Here is a 22446-nt window from a genome sequence, read left to right on the forward strand (position 1 = left end):
CGCTGCTCTCTGGCTACTGCTGCTCAGTGCCTGCAATATACACTTGCTGGGTACTTTTGTAATAAGATGAAGCATTTTAGTCTCCTTTTTAATATGTTTTATCTTGTACAGTGCCTTTCAAAAGTATTCCCTCCTCAAAATATGTAAGTTTTTAAATAAAAATATGTTAAAATATTTCCCACCATGTTGTGATGGTATGAGACAGATAATCTGTCAAAAATTTTGCAACTCTGGCTTCTCCCAGTGGTCCTACTGCCATCAGCAGAAATACACAGCTTGGTCAGAAACAACCAATCAGAGCCAGGGGGGGGGTCTTCGCACTGTTCACACCCTCCCCCTTGCTCTCTGCTACAGCTTCTTCCAAATAGCAGAGCCTGTCATGAATGCTAAGGCTAGTTAGCATAGCCACCGATTATGACAGATAAACAGTTTTCCTATAATGGTAAGTTGTTTCTCCTCTATTAACACATTGAGCAGCATGTACACAGGCATGATTGACAGCCCTAATATTCTCCTCTGGGCTCTGATTGGTTGTTTCTGACTGGGAGCGGTGTGTCTCTGCAGATAGCAGTAAGAGCACTGGAAGGAGGTGGAGGAGCTTCTTTTTTTCAGACTGTCTCGTACTGTCATGACACGGTTACAGTTTAACCAAATATGCTTAAAACACCTTTTTTAAAATAGAAGTTACATACTGCAGCTTTAAAATCGTCGAGCTTTTTGCCAGGAAAATTACAGACGTAAATGTATTTTGGGGAAATTTAATATGATAGTCCAAAACATAGTTGCACATAATTATAAAGTATAAGGAAAATCATATTTTCTTTAAAAAATATGTGCCAAAGATGCTGCGGGGGAAAGGCTCTGCAGATACGACTTCAGCTGAACAGTTGCAGAACAACTGAATCCTGAGGAATCAATCCCAATCACAGAGTTTCCTGTTGATCTTTAGACTCAACCTCTTTAGTAGGCCTCTAGTCTATTAAGGAGACCAGAGGCCTCTGTAATAGTCTGGCTTTATCTGGCCATATCTGGCTTTCCCTAATATATAGGTCTAACTTTCAACAGTTTTTTTCTGCATGCACACTTGCCATATCTGGTCTTCTGTTCTGGGATCCATACCTTTCCTTATTTGAGCAGTGTAAGACTTCTGCCTTATCAGACACTACAGTAAAGATAAACTGTACAAGAATTTGAGTTTTGTGTTCAGCCCATTTTACTCTGATACAATTCAGTCAAGTGTCATCAGCTGCTTTTAGACATTAAGTTATAAATGGACTCCATATGTGGTAAATTTAATGTCTGTGTGATTCTGGTTGTTCTGTGAATGCATCAGAGAACAACAGTGACCAAATAACATCATGAGCACAATAAACAATTAATCAGTTAATCAATGAATTGCATGATAAATTAGAGTGAGCTTAATACTTTAGTGAATGATTTGAAAATAATTGAAATACAGGTTAGATTTTATGATTTCAAAAAAAAATATTAACATATATTTAAAACATTTATTAGATTAAAATTTTTTATTTTCATCTTCTCTCCTGCTTTCTGTGATGCTCTGCCACATAAAGTTATGTGGTTGTAATGTCATAAAATGTAAAAATGTCCATGGGTGTGGACGATGATTGGACTGTACTTTGCACACACTAGTAAAAACATTAATTTATTTTTTGCCTGTTTTTCCAGCTCTTCTGGTTGCTGCTCGTTTGCACGACTTTTGCCGCACCACCAAAGAAATCGTGAACGTGGTGAAGGTCTGTGAGAACACGCTGAGGAAAAGGTGAGTCGAGAAGATTTTGATTTGGCCCCTCCTCTTTCTAGAAATCCTCACAGCTTTTCTGATCCCTCCAGGTTTCTCAGAAACATGTATTGAACTGCATCAGTATGGCCCAGTGAGTGTGTGGGGGGTTTTTAAGACGTTATGCTCCTTCTAACAGGCTGACGGAGTTTGAGGACACACCCACAAGTCAGCTGACCATAGAAGAGTTCATGAGGGTAGACCTGGACGAGGAGTGTGACCCACCATGTTTTACAGCCGGGCTGAGGAAGAAAAAAGACCAGCAGGTATCTGGTCTTTGTCCTTTTTTCCATTTTTTTAGGTTTGTCTAGGTCTACCTTCCTTTTCTGTCTTGTCAACAACTTATTCCTCCTGTCCTGTCTTGTTCCACCTCCCTTTGTCATCCTTATTTTCTTTCTTCCTTGTGTCCTGATTCTCCTCTTTTCTTCTTGCCATGTTTCCTGCTTCTTTCTTTCTGGTATCAATCCTTCGTTCCATCATTTCATCATCTCCTTCCGTTTGCTTCCCTTATTCTGTCCATGTGTCCCATCTCCTTTCTTCCAGTGTTTTGTTTTTGCAATTAATAATTTAAAGCCTGACCTCTAAAAAATGAATAACTTTAGTAACTTCATAGTCAGTTTGTTCCTTTTGTAAATTAAAATAAACATGAGGGACACAGAATTCAGAGCAGTTCTTCCATGAAGTTGTGAAGTTACCCTGACTGATTTCAGCTCATGCTTTCAGAAAAAAAAACACATTTCAAATGAAAAATAAAATATTTGTTACTTTTAACAAACATAATTGCTGCTCATGTCACACAAATCCTCAACAAAAACTCCACAACTCCCAACCTCTTCCACTCTGTCTCTTTAAGAAGTTTCTCCACTTCCAGTTTCTGTTTGGTATTAAAATTTCTCTGATCCAAAAAAAAGAAGAAAATGAACAAAATAAAGGTGGCAAATTATTGTTCAGATATGTTTTTGACTCTGTTTTTAACTGTTAGGTGAAGTTATGTTTTTCTGGCTCCATAGTTAATGTTCTATCTCTCTACATCAGAATTAAGACTGTTAATTTTTTTCAAGTGAACAAAAACTTGAACGTAACCAGACGTTTAAATCATAATTAAACCTCTGGAGAAACGCGCTGAGCATTTTTCCTGAGCCGTGTCTTGTATTAGCACTGACATCAGACTCCTGTTATCCTCTCACTCTGCATTACAGGTCAGATTTAGAAAAAGCCTTTCATTGTATAATTTGGTATTTTGTTTCCCCCCTCTAGCTGAAACTGGAGCTCCAGAAAAAGATAGGTGACTTTGAAGGTATGAAAATAATATTGCTGTTCCAAATGGAATTCTGATTCTCAAGGTCAAATCAAATTCTGTTCGCTGGCTTTGTTGGTGATCTGTAACTTTGACTTCTACTAGCACTCTCAGTTTATTTTCATGTTCTACAGTGCTTTTCAAACATATTCATATCACTTTTATTACATTTAGGCCAAACTTTGGATAGCCCTGCATTAGGGGATGAAACATGAAGGCATGTCACAATAAACCATATGTAGAAGTTAAACACCACCTATCATGTCTTTTCCCCTTCATTATTGTCCACTACTTTGTCTTGGCTTTACACAAATCCCATTAAATACGCTGAAGTTTGCGGTTGCAAAATCAACCAAGCTTCCAAAGAATCCAGTGTTTATCTGGCCTGTAGATCTGAAATGTTTTACCGCTTCACTTCTCCCTGAATCAGATGAAATCCAGGAATTCCAGGATGAAATAGATGCAGAGCTGGAGAGCTGCAGGCCCAAGCTGAGAGGAGTTTACGCTGCCTACACCAAGGAAGGTGGGTGAAATCACACCCACATTCAGAGGTGGGAAGGAACCTTGTCTGATTCAGAAATGAAAGTTAACTTGTGTAGAGAAGCCCAACTAATTTTTAAAAGTCGGTACTTGTTGCTTGTGCTCAAGCAGTTGTTAAAATTGTCAAAATTATCTCTTTTTTTAATACATAACTCATCCAGATACATATTTAATAACCGATTACAGTTTTCTGACCAATCACCAATCTTTGAAAAGCTTTTTTTGACTAAACCCACTGTGAGGATTGTTCTGCTACATTAGATTTAAATGAATTGGTGTCATAGATTAACGATTAATTGATTTTGTTATGTCTTCACATCACGTTTTCTCCCCTCAGATATCTTAAGTGATGACAGCAGCTCCTCGTCATCTAAGGAGGAACCGAGCGAAGGCGACGAGCTTCACGCCGTGGCGAAGCACTTCGGTAGAGAGCTGGAAGAGCTCACCCTAGAGGCTCTCATCAAACTAGAGGGGGGAGAGTTAGAGGAGGAGGACCAGGAGGAGAATGTCCCCAAGCGAAAAGGTCCCTCACTGGCTTCCATACTGGGAAGAATGACCTCCTCGTCCTCTCTGGGCCTCTCAGAGACCTTCAGCCACTCTGTCAGGGACGACGTGGACATCGGTAAGTTTGCCAATAGAAACTCAGCCGGTAATTTTTATGTAGTTTTTCTTATTTTTTGGGATTTTTTTTTTATTCCATTTCCTTCTATTCTTCCGATGTTGCACAGTTATGTACCAACAGAATTACCCCAGTTATGTTAATTACGCCTTAAACCCTAATTACTAGAGATGCACTTATCTGAATCTTGTGGCCAGTTTCTCTTGCGTTTGGACCCATGCCATTAGCAGCCCACTGTGATTGGCTCTTTAACCCGAATGCGCCGACTGTCTCCCATCCACATATGAACGACTTGCTCCAAACATTTCTGGTTATACAGTATCCCAGCAATTATAGATCATAAAAACATAAAAATACTGAAAAACAAGCATCAGAATGATGATACAGTCGTCTTTGCTATTCATCTTGTAAATTGGATAATTACTGCCAAGCCAATTACCTTTCAATAAGTCAACACGTTATTTGACCCTAACTAGCCTTAGCATCCATGACAGGCTGTGCTGTGGGGAACTAGCTGTAGCCTAGCAGAGAGCAAGGCAGAAGGTGTGAGCAACCTCTACGTCAGTTGTGACTCCATTGCTGCTTCTGTTTAAATATTACTCCGAATTATAGAGGTGCAGAAAGAAATTGATTCTGTAATGAATCTCGATTGCTAATCCTGGGAATTCTGAGTCAAATCAAACTCTCAAACATTGATTTTGCAATGCGTTTAAGTTGTAACTGCTTGTCGTGTTATTCGTCCGCTCGGCCACCTTATGGATTTTGAATAATTCTTTGAGACTTTTTAACAAAAGTTCAGGCAGCTAAGCTAACTGGTCATGATTGGTTATCATTGGCCAAAGGGCAAAACTGGGGCAAAAATCATGTAGTGTGAACTGAGCTTAAGTTAAAGAATTTGATGTGCAAACCTATTTTTGTTTAAATATAAACTTTTGGAATTTGAAACAGCATGGATCCTTTTAGAATCGTTTTAAATAAATGTTCTACTTGTTCAGACTGTCTTTTCCTCTTGCCAGTCGCATAATTTAAACAGAATCTCCAAACTGTTTGAATACAAAAATTGGTTTCTGAATCAAATCATGACCCTAAAAATCGGAATCCAATCGAGTCGCTAGACACTGAAAAATTGACATCTCTACAGAATGAAATACAATTCTGAAGTGAATCCTCCCACCGTCTAGTGCAGCTGTGGGAAATGCATCAAAAACAGCCTTTGGTTCAGCAATGAACACTTTTGTGATACTCGGATCCACATATTCAAACTAGTGAGCCATAGTTTCCTAAGATGTTTTCCATACATTAGACAGTCCTTCCTCTCCCATCAGAACACATTCACCTCCCACCCCGTCCTCCCACTGAGAGCCATAAAAACACGTTTCCTGAGAACTAATGCAGCAGCATGTCACCATTACATCACATCCATCAGCGCCTCTGCACACCCAGATAAGGAAGGTTAGGTACACAGAGCCTCCTACTCTTGTAATGAGGTAATTATGGGTTACGGATGACGGATCCCTGCAGTGGCTTTATTTGTGCAACTGTTTGTGGGCCACAGTGACAAAGGCTGCAATTACTTGCACTCTGTTATTTCCTGCCAGCAGAAAAGTTGAGTTGGCTTTGTGTTTAGGTGTCAGTTAGGTAAACATATGTACGTAGCAATCCAACCTGTGCTTCTCTTTTTATGTATTTATCACAACAGTTTGCTTCCAGTGGGGAGAGGCTGTGGTTACTTCATCCTTATGAAAACTAAATACAAGGTGTGAAGAAAAGGAGAGGCAGAGGTTTCTGTCTGACATGAAAAGTAAGGAAGCAAGCTAACGATAAAAGATTCCTGACAGAGGATTGTTACACTTTAAACCATCAAACTTCACAACATTCTGTCTTAAAGGGGCAGTATTATGTAAAATCAACTTTTTTGAGCTTTGCGTGATGTTATAATGTTATTCCCTCATGAAAAACAAACAAATTTTTGCCTTGCTCTGTTCATGCATGTTAGAGAAATCCTTTGACCTTTGAGGTGTGGAAAATGCCTGGTTGGACCTAGCCCCGCCTTCAAGGTGTATCTCCTCCTCAGAGCTGCAATTTCCAAGCTTTTGCCTCACAGAGCAGCTGTCCTCCATGACTTCCCCACTAGGATCCTTCAGACTAGCCAGCAGCAATTAGCAAACTCCTGGGAGAACTGCTTCTCAGTGCAATCCTGGTAAAAATGTTGATAAGGGGTTAATAGAGGAACCATGTTGTGATGAAGGCAGAGTATCAGAAAGAACTGGAGAACTAGAGTTTTTAAAGAGACAGAGGCCCAATTTCAAGGCATTAAATTACAAAGTTAGTTTTCCTTTTAATTCATATGTGATATATATAAGTTGTAATTTTTATTATAACTAAAGGTAACATACTTACTTGACATAGTGCCTGGAAAACTCACAATACTGCCCCTTTACGAAAACAAATGTATTTTTGATGGATTCTATAAAGCAATCCTATTGTTTACTATGTTTCATCATTAATTTGGAAATAAAAGTGTGAGCATGGATATATATATATATATATTAGATTAAAATACAATACGTTAAAACTTTTTTGTTATGACTGCATATCCAGAAGAGAAAAACATAAAAATTGTCCTTTAGGAAAAATAAGGGGATTAAAAAGCATTTAGCTAATCATAAATCTTAGTAATGATGGGAACAAATATGATGAAATTGGTTCGAATAAAAGTCTTTAAAAAAAACATCCTTATTGCAGGTCAAACCAAGCAGTAACTTGATGAGAAATGTCCCCAGATAGCCTCCTTGACCTAATATTGCTATGGAAATATGTGTTATGGGTGACATTCTGAGTGAAAAGAGCCACAACTACATTGAGTAAGTGCTCTTATACTCCACAAGTCCTTCAGTTAATTGTAAACGTCTCCCTTTTTATTGGATTTAGAATGACGTTAGCCCAAGTCATCCTTCTTGATTCATGGACCACAGCACTCATTGCATGTAGCCACAAATGACAAAATTTCCTTTAAAATGACAAATGGCTGTGACAGAAGGGTTAAAGGCTGCTGGTGGAATTAGAGGTTGACCTCAATGGTGTAATTAGAGGAGAGTCATTCTTTTCTCAGAAGCCGTCTGTATGTTCAGCCCCCCTCTGCCATTATAAAGCAGAAACTAGAATAATAGTAGTGTTTTTAGGGCTTATTAATAGCAGACCTCTGCCCAAATTATTGTTCTTAATGTTCTTTTGTCTGGCTTCCTACTGTGTGTGTGTTAGTAAATTGTGTGAACGGGGTTTCCCATTTTAAAAGACTGACCAACAGACGACGGAGCTGAGATGTTGAGCTGTCTTTACATTAAGAACCGGCTCAGTGAGCAATGCCTGATGAAACAGCCAAATCTGGTATGTTCATAATGGAGGTTAACAGTTTCAATGTGAAACAATGTGTTCAGCCTTCTCATTGGCTACAGAAAAATCTGATCTATTGCAGCCTGAATTAACTGAACATTTCCACAAACTGCACAGCTTTTACATAACTTCTCACATCTCCATTATTTCTAACTTCTCTTTTAAACACCTCAAGTGTTAGCCACTGCTAACTAAAAAGTTAGTTGCAGTAACTCTGTAGCACTAATCATAAATATTACTTACGGTCAGCAGTACACAAGAAGAAGAAGCTAATTCTAACTTCAATTTCATTTACATCTGCCCTTGAAAGATTGTAGTCATTGAGTACCAAAACAGGCTGAATGCTGCATAAAGTCTTCATTCACTTTAAAATAAGAGCATGAATATGAAAGTTTAGCCACTTAAAGAGTTGATCATCAAAACCTCATCCCAGACTTCAAACTTTATTCACCTTAAAGTTTACAAAACAGTCACATAAATCAGCATTTTACAATTTGTCTGGGAAAATTAGTTTGGGGGAAGATAAGTGCGCTAAATGTTTTTAAAGTTAACAAAAGTGCTAAACAAAAAAATCACACATGCTATTAGCGTAAGTGTGTCACACTGACAGCAGAAAACAGCTAGATTGGAGTTCTCTATCGTTCACTGTATCCTGTGGCATTTACCATGTTGTATTCCCTATTCTAAAGAACAGGGAATACAACATTTATGTTACAAAAGAAATTTCCAAACGGCTTTGTTTTTAAGCAAGGTGAAAACTGTTTACATTTAGTCACCAGCTAATGTTTCAGCTGTTAGGTAATTATTTTCACACCTGCGTTTCGAGAGAAAGAAATGAGGCTAATGGTTCCTCTGACTGTGACTTATAAAACATTGATAGCATCTTTCTTACCCACTCTTCACTGTATTTGTGCCAGGACAGCTGTGCGGCCCGACTTTGGATCTGGTACAGTTGAAGTTGACAGCCATGTGGCTGAATGGGCACAGCCTCTCAGGGGAAAGGTTGACATGATTGGGTGGCAGACAAACAGGCCTTGACAGTCTGAGACGACAGGTGTCACTGATACAGAGCCAGTCTGATGTTTCCTTCAGACTCGTGGTATTCTCGTAGGACAGCTTGTTATGCAGCGAACTCAAACAGCATCACGCTGTGCGTCTGCGGGGCCTGCAGCAGTCGGTGCAGTAGCAGCCCATCACAGCACTTTGCTCTGATTGGAGATGATGCGCGTCTTCTGGCCTAAGGAGATGAAGGGAAACCTTCCCGTTTGGCACAGCCGGCCTGACAGGAAATGACAGCTACCATTTAGCAGGCGTTGCCAACGCAGGAAACTACTCCCCTTTTTTCTGCTGTCACAACGGATTTGACTGTCACCCACTGTAACAAGGCGGCCTTTTGCGGCTGGATTTACAGTGGAGATGAAAGTCGAGGCAGAGTAAGGTGGAAACAGCAATAGTTTGTTCTTCCAGAACACGGCAGCAAGAACAATACCAGGTGCAACTGCAGCCTTAAATAGTCCCAACCACCTCCATATCACAGGGGATCTCAATTTACCAATTTCAACCTAGTTGAATAAAATACCTTTTATCAAATACAAGCATTTCTATTTACTTTTTACAAATATTTTATGTTTTATCCTTACACCATAAGCACCATTATGAAACGCCACAAAAACTCACAAACAATTCTCATGCTTTTTCCATGGCCTCCCCCAGAACCTATAAATGATGTCCAGATGTCCAAACACCCTGGAGACACAGAAAAGACAGGAGAGTCATTCCATCTTAGCACCTCCACACTTAACATATTATGCACAAACATTTGCTCAAGTTTTATAAACCAGTAGCTCCTTGTTCTGAGTAACAATTATCGTCCCTTCACAGGGAACCACCTCGCTTCTCAATGAGGAGCAGCTGTGCAGAATCCAGAACAAAAGGCTACATACTAACCACCAAAAATACTCAAATACAGTTAAAACTTCTTGTGTGTCAATTGTTATTGATGTGCAAATCTATGCTTGAAGTACAGTGATAAAGTGCTTGCTAAAGTGCAAAAAGTGCTCTTACAGTCCCATGCAGTTCCAGTAATGAAGATCTCTTCATTTCACCCCCTTTTTCATCTCTTATTCATTTTTTGGCTGTTTTTTTTTTTTTTTATCTTGACTTTACACAACTCCTCATGCTTCTTCTTAGGTATGTCGCAATACGCAGTGAATTAATTAATCACATGATACATTGAAATCCCACAGACTGATCAGGCAGAGCAGCACAGGAGAATCTGAGGGTGAAATTAAAGACTTGGTATTTCACATTCTACTTTCTTTTACATCCAATGAAAATTTAATGTATTGTTGTTCGGATTTGATCAGTCCATTTGAGAGAATCAAATAAAAACAGAGTTTGATTCATCAATGTGGCGTAACATTTTATGGCTGCTCTCTAGCATTTTAAATGTTTGATTCTCATACACAGTGATGGACACATCACACACTGAATATGTGTAACAGATTTTTAAGCTTCACCTTACTCTCATCTGTCATTCCACTCGTCTCTTGGTGATTTCATTTTGTGGACTCACTCTGTGTAGATGATTTCTTCTTTCTGCTGTCTGGAAATGACTTCATCTGTTTGGAAGATGCTACAGTTTGACACGTCTTTGGCCAAAATATTTAAAGTATGCAAAATACTTTCTGTATAAACAGTTATCCAGTTTATGCAAGGATACACAGATGTGACGGCAAGAAAGCCACAGCAACAATGATGGCTGCTTTCCTTGTTTCATGGTGAAGGTGGAAGTGTCAGTCAGCATAGCTTGCCTTCTCATGCTCATTGGACGTTCTTAAAGCTACAGTAGCTAACTTTTAGAAATTATTTTTTTTTTTACATATTTGCTACAACTGTCACTTTATCCTGGCCTTATAATGAGACAGATAATCTGTGAAAAAATCAAGCTCCTCTGCCTTCTCCCTGTGGTCCTACTGCCATCTGGAGAAAAGCAACTCTCTGTCAGAAACAACCAATCAAAGCCAGGGGGCGGATCTTAGCACTGCCATTGCCCACAACCTCCCTCCTGCCCCTTGCTCTCCCTTACAGCTCTTCCCCCATAGCAGAGCCTGCAGTGAATGCTGTAGTTAGCTAGCAACAGTTTTTCTGTAAGTTTAGGTTGCCTACTTGCTGCACAGCTGCAGCAAGTAGGCAATCTTGAGTTTGTTCCCACATACACAAGCCTGATTGACAGTGCTAAAAAAACTGTCAATCACAAGAAAATGGTGCAAAATAATTTCTTGATCCAAAAAATTAAAAATTTTAATAATTTTAAAGTATAATAACTATAAAATTCTTATTTGAGATCAAGTGTTTCATTTGAAGAGAATCTATAAAGGAGATTGTGTGTTTTTTTGATAATCCAGAGCAGGGTCACTGTTAGAAACGTATATTTTGGTTATTTTTCTCTATGGGTAAACTCTGGAATGGGAAAGCTGCAGTAACAATGTGCTCTACAGAATATTGTCTCAACTTGTCCGTTCTGGTTATTGTTTCTATGACAGATGGTACTGCTGACAGCGGAGAGCTGGACCTGAGTGGCATAGATGACAGTGAGATCAATTTGGTATGTAAAACCTCTTCATGGATCCTCATGTATGAAAACATATATACACATCCCTACATGTAGAAGAAAATACTTTACAATTATTTCAAAAAAAAAAAAAAAAAAATCTAATGTTTAACATGCATCAAAGCTTGACAGGGTGATTGCTGCAGGGTTAATCTCTGAGTTCTGTTGAACATTGTTATAGATACCTTTTATTTCACACAGTTCAGCCAAATGAAAAGTGGGAGCACTCTAATTTTTTATGATGGCTAAATTGAATGTCTGGCGTCGTTAAAAAGATGTGGAATCGGAACAATAGAAAACTTTAGATTTACATGCTCTTCATGTTAGATTTCAGCATTGAGCCAAAAACAAATCCAGACATCGGCTTTTATTATCAAACATGTGCCTTTGTGGGGAGTTGGAAGATGAATAGGACTGACATGGATCATCTAGAGCAGCTCTGCTTTCTGCTGCTCAGGATGTGTGACATTGTTTTGACCCGGTCACTTCTGCTCATTGTTGCTCTGGACAGGTGATCATATGGTGCCGTGCAACTCGATCAACCTATTGAGATCTAGAAATACATTAAAACATTCAAATACACAATTCAGTTCTTTTTTTTTCCAAATGAAAAAATGTAATTGTTGTCTAAAAGGTAATAACAGCATTCCTTTACTGAATATTTGATTATTTATAGCACAGGATGAATCTACAGCTAAGATAATATTTCCAACATCAACATGTGAAAAAGTTCAGCCATTTCGATAACAAAAGGTAATTACTAGAAGATATTTTTTTCCAAAATATAAACGGATGAAGCTAAACCTGCCACTTTAGGAGTTTGATGTAGAACATACTTAGACAAAAGGTTTTTTTTTTTGGGTTTTTTTCCTAAATGCAAAATGTGTATATTTTTTTGTACAGTTTTGGCTTAAAACAACATTCTGTGAACTTTATGGAATCCCACCTGAACTTTGTTTTTGTTAATAAAACTGAGAACTGTAGAATCTTCAAGGTCTTCTGCTATCAGTAGGTCTTGCAACATGCCTGAATCAACACACTCACACACACCTTTGTATCACATCCCAACAGCTTGACATGTGCAGACACTGACTGGTCCACAGTATTATCATCCAGCCAATTAGATTGCGGTGTGCCCCTAAGTTCAGCCTATTGTCCCAAGAAGATAAATATGTAATGTAATCTGATTACTTTGCATAAAGGGCCCAGCATTTACAACTTTACATGTGGTCAAGACTAAATTAGACTTGGACTTGTGAAAACTGACACTAACTTTCCTCGGGCTGCGAACAAAAGAACTGGGTGACAGAAAAAGCCAAACAAGTGAATGAAAGAGTTGCCAAAATGAATCCTCTCTTTTCTAAACAGAATGTGGCTGCAGTGTTTTGGTTTTGCACAGTTTAGTCCTGGAAAACCAAAAGCCGTCTGATTTTTTGACAGATGAATCTTAAATGGCTCTGGATGGGTGACGATTCGGCCTTGTTTTGCAGCCACAAAAGCTGAGCACCCTGCAGTGATTGAGTCACTCTTCAACGTCTCTTTTACAAACATATTTTGGAACCAAATGTGGAAAAACATGTCCTCTTGAATTTAACTGTTCTATTTTCTTTTGTATCTCTGTAGTATCTGCTGAGTGACAGAGAAGTCCAAATCAAAACTGCACTGTGGATGGCAGAAAATGCAGACTACCTAAAAGCGCAAAAAGGTACTGGAGGCCGCATGACTGATCAGCTTAGGGTGTGCAGAATTTTCTTTTTATTTAAATATATTGACTGATTTCATACATTGATGTACCTTTCACTTTTTAAGTCAGCTCTATATCGTTATCCAGTTACTGTTTACATTTGGAAATTTTGCACAAGCGCCCAACTCTGGAAGGCAAACAGCCTATTTGTTTACTTCATAGCTGGGATGCTTCAGTAGAACAATTTAATTGTTAAAATGAAGCCTGGACATGTAGGTGTTTTTAATTTAGTGCAGTGCGCCACCTGAAATGGGAAGTACCACAGAAAAACTGGTGAACAAAAAAATAACTCAATCACTCATATCTTTTTTCACCTTCTATTGGCTTTACTCTACTCACAGACCTGTTATCATAGCAACTGACAACAGCCCTATAAAAAATGTTTTACCAAAAAGCACCGAATTCTGCAGTATATCTATATGTGAAGGTTTTCAAAGTCAAGCTACCATAGCTGACCTACTTCATCTCCCTCTCTATTTTTTTTTTTTATTAAAATTTTTTTACGAACCTGGAAAATGTGATATCTTTGGAGCTCTTTATCTAGCTGTCATTGTGTTGACAATTAATAGCAAAACTTTTTCTTTTGTGTATTGCATACATTTGTGATTTAGCGACATTTAGCCCGTTTTCTTGTTTGCAGAAAAGGAAGCAAAGATCCAAAAAGAGAAGGAGCTTGGGATCTATAAAGAAAAAAAGGTAAAGCCAATCAGCCTGGAAATGTTTATTGTTGGAATTTCAACAGAAACACAAATAGCTGATAAATGAAAAAAAATGTGAAGTAAAAAATGACAATTTGAAAGTAAAAGTCAGACGAAAGGGCAAAGGTGGGCTTTTATTAAAAGCTTAACTTGTGCTGTACCTTAGATATGTTTTTAATATTTAAAGTAATTGTGATTTCCAAATCTGCACTAAAAATACATTCTGAAAAGAACATGCCATTTACTTTGCAAAAGTAGAAAAAAAATTTACAAGTTGGATCAGGAAATCAGGAGCTGGTTTTCATTTCTACTAGAGACTGGCCAGTAGGAAGCCGAAAAATCAGACCTTTTCCTGATTGAAGAATGAACAACTGTGCAGCCAATTATTTCTTGTTAATGTCATAATAAAAGCCTGTTTTATAGCAACTCATCTCTCACAACACAGCAAGAAAGTAAGAATATTAATATTTTTTTCTTAAATCTGCTTATAAGCAGATTTAAGAAAAAAATATTAATATATTCTTATATATTCTTACTATATTAAAATATAGTAAGACCCCGCCTCTCGCCTGGAACGTTAGCTGGAGATAGGCACCAGCAACCTTCCCGACCCCACTAAGGGACAAGGGAGTACAGAAGATGGATGGATGGATTTGAGAATGAGAAGGTCATTCACCTCAGAGAATTGGGGATTAAATAAATAATTTTTAAAAACTCACTTCAAGTTGTCTGTTTTTTGTTTGTAAACCCTTTTGATAATTATGTATCACATTAGGTCCCAGTAAAATACATTGTGGTTATGTGCCAAGCTGTAGAAATGTTTATTTTGTTTGTCTGCTTCTAGATTAACAACTAATTGGCAGTGTTGTCATTGACAGACGTTTCAAATAATGTCACATTTTCTACACTTCAGTTTGTCAAGCGTAGGCTTCCTTTTTGTTTTGAACAGCCCAGACGGCCTTCAAAGAAGCACCCTGCCATCAGAGCCAGCACTGCTGATGAGGCCATTGAGAAGATGTTGGAGCAGAAGAAGATATCCACCAAGATCAACTATGATGTGTTAAAGGACCTCGTCGTGAAGCCTGGCAGCAGCCCGGCTGGTGCAGAGGACTCACCGAAGGTGGGGCCGCCAGCCCCTAGGACGCCCGCCTGCACCCGCAGACCTGCGCCCACTAGAACCCCACTGAGCCTCAGCATGCCGCTCAGCACTCTGGGAAAACGGTAGGTTGTCCTGTTAGCTTAAAAATGTTGGAACATTTACTTTAAGATGTTCCTAACAAGACAGCAGGTATGTAAATTTGACAAAATCAGAATTGGAAGAGTTAACGTAAACGTACAGCTCGTTTACGTTGTTTTAAGTGATTTTCATGCTGCAGTATATGTTCAGGACACAATATCCAAGTGATGATGTTGGATCTTTGAGGAAAAGCAAGTAATCTTAGTATTCAGCAGTTAGGTCCACAAAAGCAACAAGTAGCACTAACTGGAGAAGAGGCAGCACGTAGCCAGTACTTGTCATGGAAATATTCAAACAGCTGAGACATGGAGCAGTGGTTCCCAACCAGTTGTTCACCTGAGAGCCACAGTGTTTTTATTTCTGATAGTCCAGTAGACTCGGTTTGATTGGGAACTAAAGTTGCAAAATTGTCAAACTAACCAAAGCCTTTGAAAAACCTGGAGGAGGGGAAAAACCTGTTCCCCTCCTCGCCTGCACCAAGAACCACTGAAGGAAACTGCATAAAAACCCCTAAAAAGGCATGAGCAAAACTTCTTTCTTCACGAAATGTAAACAAAAATGGAGTGGCATCAGATTTTAGCATCTGTAGGATTTCTGTCTTGTCTTTGGCTGAAGACCTCTCAGTATGGGTGCACTGATCGCAGTTTTCTGACAGATCGCCGATTACCAACCTTTTAAAAAACTTAACCTGTCGATTCCGATTTTGGCCGATACCAATTTTCTTTGTCTGAAATGTTGCCCAATATAGCAAGAAAGTTGTTGAGTTGGCAACAGCGGTGTGACTATCTTTGACTGCAAACGTGCAGACATATCCTGGTGTCAATCAAACTTTTCTCACTTGTTGATTGACACCAAAGATGTAACCTTTGATGTAACCTTTGTAACCTTTGCTACATCAAAAGAGGACAGTGGTTGACTCTTAGACCTTTGCCAAGGTAGATAAGATCGGATAAGATCAGCTTCACATGTAAAAAACAGCTGATCATTGATCTCCCAAAATGAAGGAAATCAGCACAGATAAATTGGCTGGCCGAAAAATCAGTGCACCACTTTTACATCTCTATAGCCCTCTGAACTTATTTTAAACACTTTTTCCAATACTAAAGACAACCAACTGACTTTTTTTATCACAGCAGCAGGATCTGTACCAAATGGGAGGGTGGAGGGTTGGTGCCAGTTCAGCCTTGTAGTGCTTACAAATGATGCATTCACCGACTGAAAGAAATTAAATATTTTAGCTTCCAGCTGGCCCCTCAGCAATCAAAGACGATCAATCTAAAAATTGACGGATTCATTGTCTTGTATTTGTGAATCTCTGAAAAATACAAAGTTAAGTTTGTAGGATCCTTCTGGAAAGGTGAGTAGAGTCAGTAGAGTTTATCAACCTTTGCTACATCAGGATGGTTGTTTTAGATTGTATTTCAGACAACACTGAGTGCCTTTTGAATGTAGAACCCTATTAAATCTTCTCATCTCCTCTGAAAAAATTTCAGCTGTCCTTCGACAAAAATGCCATCTTGACTGTTTACTCCGTTTCTGCCAATGCTATAAGATTTTGTAGAATCAGTAGGTTATGTCAGAGGTGAGTGTGTCTCTCATAATTACCACCTTAGGCATATACATCTGCCGATAATTACATTAGCTTAGCGATCCTCAAACTATTAAATAATCTCTGTTGCTAACAGATAGCCAATTAAATCAAGACTAGATAGATGCCAGCTGTTTCTTTACTGCCACACCAGCCATTCCTCCTCTTCTGCTGCGCTCAGATCTAGATGTTAAATTTTTTTCCCTGGCTTCAATCTGTAAACACTAGAAAGCCCCACCTCGTCTCCTTCCGCCTGACTAAGATAATCAGCTGCGACAGGAGGACAGATGCTCGGTTTGCCTCTCCACTCCTGGGGGATATTCCTTTTTTCTTTTTTTCTTTTTTTTTTTTACCATCTTCTCAAATCCACAGACAGGATTTGTCTGTGTGTGTTGCTTTGACAACAAGCAATCACAGAAAAGATCCGCTCTGCTCGTTTCAGAAGAATTGAATCGGTGTTGGTTTACAGTACAGGAAAAACTAAAAGGTTTTCACTGTATTTGATTTTTGGGAGGAATTGGTTTTCCTACATGGCTTTGTTTTCTAAAGCCCTTTGAGTTGATGCTGGTTTTGGGTGCCATCTTTGAACTGTCGTGGACCCCTGTAGGGGCAGCTGTTTGGTGATTAAGGGGATATAAAGCCCACTGTTGGCTCCGTCTCTCATCTTTTGGTTATTTCATCTCTATTCATTGGTTGCCGTTTGCAGGGCCTTTGTAAAGCCGGTTCTGAATCATGATGTAGTGTGCTGTTTGGTCTCAGAGACGCCGAAGGATTTTGATAAGTCTGTTAAGTCTGCTGCAGTTTATCATGCTCTTTTTAGCACAAGCTACTTTTGTTGTTAGATTAAACACATTTATAAATCCTCCAGCAGACTTGGCATTTTACTGGCCTCTCCACAATGAGGAATTCAGAAATTCCACTAGATATATTTTAAGACTTAGAACCACCTTTATACAATACTTTAACAGATCCCAATAGTATTGGATGAGTTCTAGATTTATGTCCATTTTGATCAGTCATGGTTCTATAACATGTAAGAATCCCTCAACAGCAAGTAACTTCAGCTTTCACGTTAGTGAACATGAATGCCATATCTACTGTCATCTGGTAGTCGCTGCCTGATTATCAACTTCTTTGTTCTATGTCTCTGTTAGGTGCAGTGAGAGTGAACACTGTGTTGGTGATCAGTCCAAAGGTTTGTGGATTGTTAAATTAGAGGAAAATGTGTAAAAAAAAAAAAAGAAAATACACTTCTCCTACCGCGTAGAAACAGACTTCAGCTCTCAACAAAGCACTGAAATTTGAAGGGCCCTGAACCAGTTCATGAATGAAAGATGTATTAATGTTTTCTGATCTGGAAACACTTTGAACTCCCCCAGGATGACCTGGAGAGTCTCAGTGTTTGGGGCCAGTTACAGTTGCAACCTGATGTTGGATAAGTGGAGACGGACAGACGAAAATCAAAAAAGCGTGTTGTTTGTGTGTGTATGTGTCATTTTTCCATGCCAAGTTGAGATCCGGAATAAGCCCTCAAGAATTGTCACTACACATTACAAATACTGGAGTTAAGAGACGTTTCATTCAAGTCTTATTTTATTTTTCACAGTTAGCTCATTCTGAGTTTATCTTTCAAATATACCAGAGATTTTATAGTTAGTTATCTGAGGATGTGGCTACGAGAGTTTGTTGATATCTTTAAGTCTAATTTATTTAGATTTGTAGTCTTAAAGGATGAGCCTGTTTCTAATAAAGACCAGAGACATGACTGCATTTGTTTGATTCTAAATATTTGACTTGGCTAAGTTGAGTGACAGCAGCTCATCCAATGCCGTCCAGACATCCTTCTTAACCGCCACACATCTATGTAATGAATACAGACAAATAATGACAGAAGCTATAGGGTAAAAAAAAACTGGGCCATTTGGATAAGATCCTTGTTTTATCCGCCAAATAAAACAAAATGCAGCCTAACCAACAATTAACAACATTCACATTAAGTTGATTTTAGCGTGATAGATGGTTTCCTGAGGCCGCCGCCCAGTTTATGGCTGCTGAAGCCTCAAGAAGGCGCGCCTTGCTACCTAAAGGTTATGTTATCTTTCCTGCCGTGTTCGTCTTCACTCCCAAAACCTTACATGTTATTCACTCTTCCTGCTCTGTTTTACTGAACCCCCCCGGCACCACCTCCTCCATCTTACCAAGCTATTACCAGTTTTCAGCCATTGGCTAAACTACTTCCCTCAATCATCTTTTCAGCTCAGGCTGAGTGTCATTGGCAGTAAGCTGATTAGGAACGCACGGCTAAACCCAGCAGAGACTGAAAGCCCAACATAGCGTCTTGCCTGAGTGGATGGATAAAGCCGGCGACGGAGGAGAGGAAAGGGAGGGAAAGAGAATGTGCAGACGGAGTAAAATGGGGTGGACAGGATGGGAGGCTGATTAATAGTTTGGATATCATTTTGTGTCACGGTCCATCTCTTTGGGTAATTAATCTACGGTATATATTTTAACTGCAGTTTAAAGATGGGTTAATGAGATCGGGGAGAAACTGCTGTTTGCTGATGTATAAGGAAGAATTCAACACGATGTGCAGTGTTAAGAAAGACAAACCTGGATAGTAGGCTAAATAGATCCGTGTGTTTTACTGTAATGAATGCTAAGTGGCTTACAGTATAGCCTGAAGATGTGAATTAATATAATGGCTACATCAGAGTCATATTTAAATGTGGCTTAAGATGCACAAAGGAAACAATTCCAGCTGTCAGGGAGCAAATGGTTTCTGTCTTTAATTATTACCATGGTGAAATTAGACAGTGTTAGGCATGGACTGGTAGGATGTTCTTATTGTGTGATAACCAGGAAAGGCTGCGGTTATTCATGCTGCTGCTGGAAAGATGACTTACTGATTCTTCCAGTTTAATGATAATATTATAGAATAAGCTCTGGACTTGAACAATGGAGCGTTTCTGACATATTTTTGTTTTTAAAAAAAATAACTTTTTAAATCCTTGGCATAAGTTTGATATGCATGACATCATGTTAGGGCTATTATAGATAGAAAAAAGGAGTAAATTTCCATCAGAAAACTGAAATTTGAGATTAATCTCTGAAATTTTCCCAAAAAAATTTTTTTTTAAATTTCTGAGTTTCAAAACTCGAAAACATTTTTTTTTTTTCAAGAAAATTTCTGAGATTAATCTCAAATTTATGAGTTTTTTGTGTGTGTTGTGTATTTACATTACATAGTGAATATACATACTTGTGGTTATAATGTGCCTGAAGGTGAAAAGGGTTACAGGGTGTGAATACTTTCACAAACGTAAAGAAACACACATTGCTGCGTGCGTGGCTTGTTGTTCAACTGCATGTGAGCTACAATTTTCTTCTCCACTTTTCAAGAAGCATTCTCTGAGTGAACCCTGTTGGATTTCCATTGAGCAGCGCTGGTTCTCCATATTTAAGTTTCAGTGTTTTGGACGTCGTCTGAAGCATTTGGAACTGGTCGACCCTGGACAGACCGGGTTGTACTAATGTCTCCACATGCTGAGATCAAGAGGTAGGAAAGACCTCAGTGAGAACACTGCTCTCTATTGTACTCTGCTGGAGGGAGTGATTTATCTGTACTATGTCGCCTGCTCCACTGACTGAGAGTCACTCCCTGCTATTGTGAATGGTCGCCATAGTGATAAAAGGCTGCCAAGAAGTCTGCCACCGCTAGCCTGGCAACACTGCTGATGGCCTTTTGATCTTTGACCTCCTCAGTGGACTGAAGGGAGCTGATATTAATGACTGCTGTCACACAGACAGAAATTAGCTTCACTGTGAATAAATATTATGACAGAAAGTGGAAAACCTTTGCCAGCAGATCTGTGTTGTTGAGGATTATCACTCCAAAGTTTGGAGCCTGAAGGGTTTAAACCATCCAGTAAAAATACTTGAAGTTTTCTCACATCAAACAATATGAAGTGGCAGTGAGTTGTATTGTTTTTTTTTTCCCTATTAAGCAAAGGTTTCCTTTTGAGAGACACAATTTATATTCTGAGAACAGCCACGGATGTGTGTTTGTCTCATACTTAGTGGTGGATCTTTATTGCTGGTTGGTTCTTCTGATCCAAACAGAATCAGCAAATCGGTTCCTTTCTACCTGAGTTTTGCTACCTGACATCTGGCACCATCCTCACCCTAAAGACGTGTGCTGCTCCTTTTTTAACATATTCGTCACACTTAGTCTGTTCTATTAATTTCTTATTGATGATAATTGGATTCAAAACTCATTTCATCTTCAGGCGTGTCTCTATCTGACCTTTTAAGTTCTGTTTGCGTTGACAGTCCACACCATGAGGTTTCCACCTGCAACTTTCACTTTTGGCATGTTCGTTTTGGGGTGATGTGCAGAAGCTTTCTTCTCGTAAATGTGGCTGTTAGCTGTAAAGTCCTAAGAGTTTAACTTTAGCATTATCCAACAAAACTGTTTTCTCCCAGTATTTCACTGGCTTCAAATCTTCAGGAGCAAGCTTCAGATGTTCTTCAGCAGAATTTTCCTTCAGCAGTGGAGTCTTGTGCAGTGGTTGTGCATAAAAACTATTGAAGGATTGGCTTGTTTGTAATCCCATTCATACACTCTGATCAGCTTCCCTGTCCCTGCTAAAGTAAAGGATCATCCCAGCATAAAGATGCTGCCCCCCACCGCCATGGTGTTTTCTGGATGTTTGAGTTTTCTGATGATAGTTTAAATCTTCTAGCATCAGCTCATTGTTTGATGACAGAGGCCAAGTGTCTCTGTTATTGCAACGCAGTTACAGGAAAAGTGCCATAGTTTGGGCAGATGTGAATGAGCCGGTTTAGACTTTGAATAATTCAGTTTCCTAGTACAGATGATATCAAAATATAGATTTTTTTAACAACCATACTCCCAACCCAATTGGGAGTATGGTTTATGGTTTAGTATGGTTTATGACCTTGGGTCATATAGGTGGATTCATGGGAACAGCCAGTTATCCAAACCGTTTCTGACACGACTTCACCGACTCCCAAAGTGCACAGAGAAAACTAAAAATCTGTAAAAGATGAACCGACAGATTACTAACCCCACAACTCCTAGACTGACTTTTACTGCCCTCCCAAATTTCCTTCTAATATACTAGTACTGTATTTTTGTTGTTGTTGTTGTTTTTTCCTCCCACTAAGATAATTTTTAACTTAAAATGGTAACAGTGTAAAGTTGGCTGGTCATCTTGAAACAAGGTAGTGCAGATGATACTACCTTCAAGTTCTAGGTAACAACTTTATTGAAAGACCAATGCAGTTCAGCTGTGACCTTCATGGAGGTCACAAGTCAAATTGCGTCATTGGTCTTTCAATGGAGTTGTGTGCACCATGTTTAAAACTCCAGAGTTTTGTTTTTGATCAAACCCATGGATCCATCACTTTTACTGTCACTTCTTTTCTTGACCTATCTGTGACCTCTGCCTGCATTTTGCAGATTTGCTTTTTTGCTTTTCTGCCTCTACCAGTCACCTATAGTCCCTCACCATTCCCCTCCTTTGACAATGTCCAGCTCAGACCACAGGGGAGTTGCTCTTGTCTAACACATGTGACCTGAATATTTCTCTCCATAGTGAGTGGTCCACCACCTTGTCTGGGATATTATAATAAGGTTTGAGAATGAAGGCGGGTAGCGTTGGGGGTGAAGATGAAACATTCCCCGCTCTCCCATCCCTTTACCCTGGTTACAGCAGATTAATTAAAAGCTCACTCGCACTCTCCGTCTTATCAGTGAGAGTTGAGCTCGGCACCCGGCTGGGTGGGCATGAAAGAAGGTGGGGAGCCCCCGGGAGTTATGTTAATATCAGCCAGCATGGTGGGATTTCTACTTAGGAATTACCGCCAGTGGTAAATTCATTGCTGATTATCTCT

At 39.2% G+C, this 22446-nt stretch overlaps 1 protein-coding gene across 1 annotated transcript in view; it reads left to right on the forward strand.

The window, feature by feature from the left end:
* Positions 1 to 22446, forward strand: part of LOC103153833 (transcription factor IIIB 90 kDa subunit-like) — a 67595-nt gene that overhangs the window by 41481 nt on the left and 3668 nt on the right. The window contains exons 8-16 of the mRNA XM_007574898.2: positions 1690 to 1783; positions 1941 to 2067; positions 3059 to 3098; positions 3529 to 3621; positions 3976 to 4260; positions 11196 to 11257; positions 12887 to 12968; positions 13648 to 13703; positions 14655 to 14926. Coding sequence (XP_007574960.1) covers positions 1690 to 1783; positions 1941 to 2067; positions 3059 to 3098; positions 3529 to 3621; positions 3976 to 4260; positions 11196 to 11257; positions 12887 to 12968; positions 13648 to 13703; positions 14655 to 14926 — 1111 coding nt within the window. The remainder of the gene's footprint in view (positions 1 to 1689; positions 1784 to 1940; positions 2068 to 3058; positions 3099 to 3528; positions 3622 to 3975; positions 4261 to 11195; positions 11258 to 12886; positions 12969 to 13647; positions 13704 to 14654; positions 14927 to 22446) is intronic.

This window comes from Poecilia formosa, unplaced genomic scaffold (assembly GCF_000485575.1).
Source record: "Poecilia formosa unplaced genomic scaffold, Poecilia_formosa-5.1.2 Scaffold364, whole genome shotgun sequence".
Lineage (NCBI taxonomy): Eukaryota > Metazoa > Chordata > Actinopteri > Cyprinodontiformes > Poeciliidae > Poecilia > Poecilia formosa.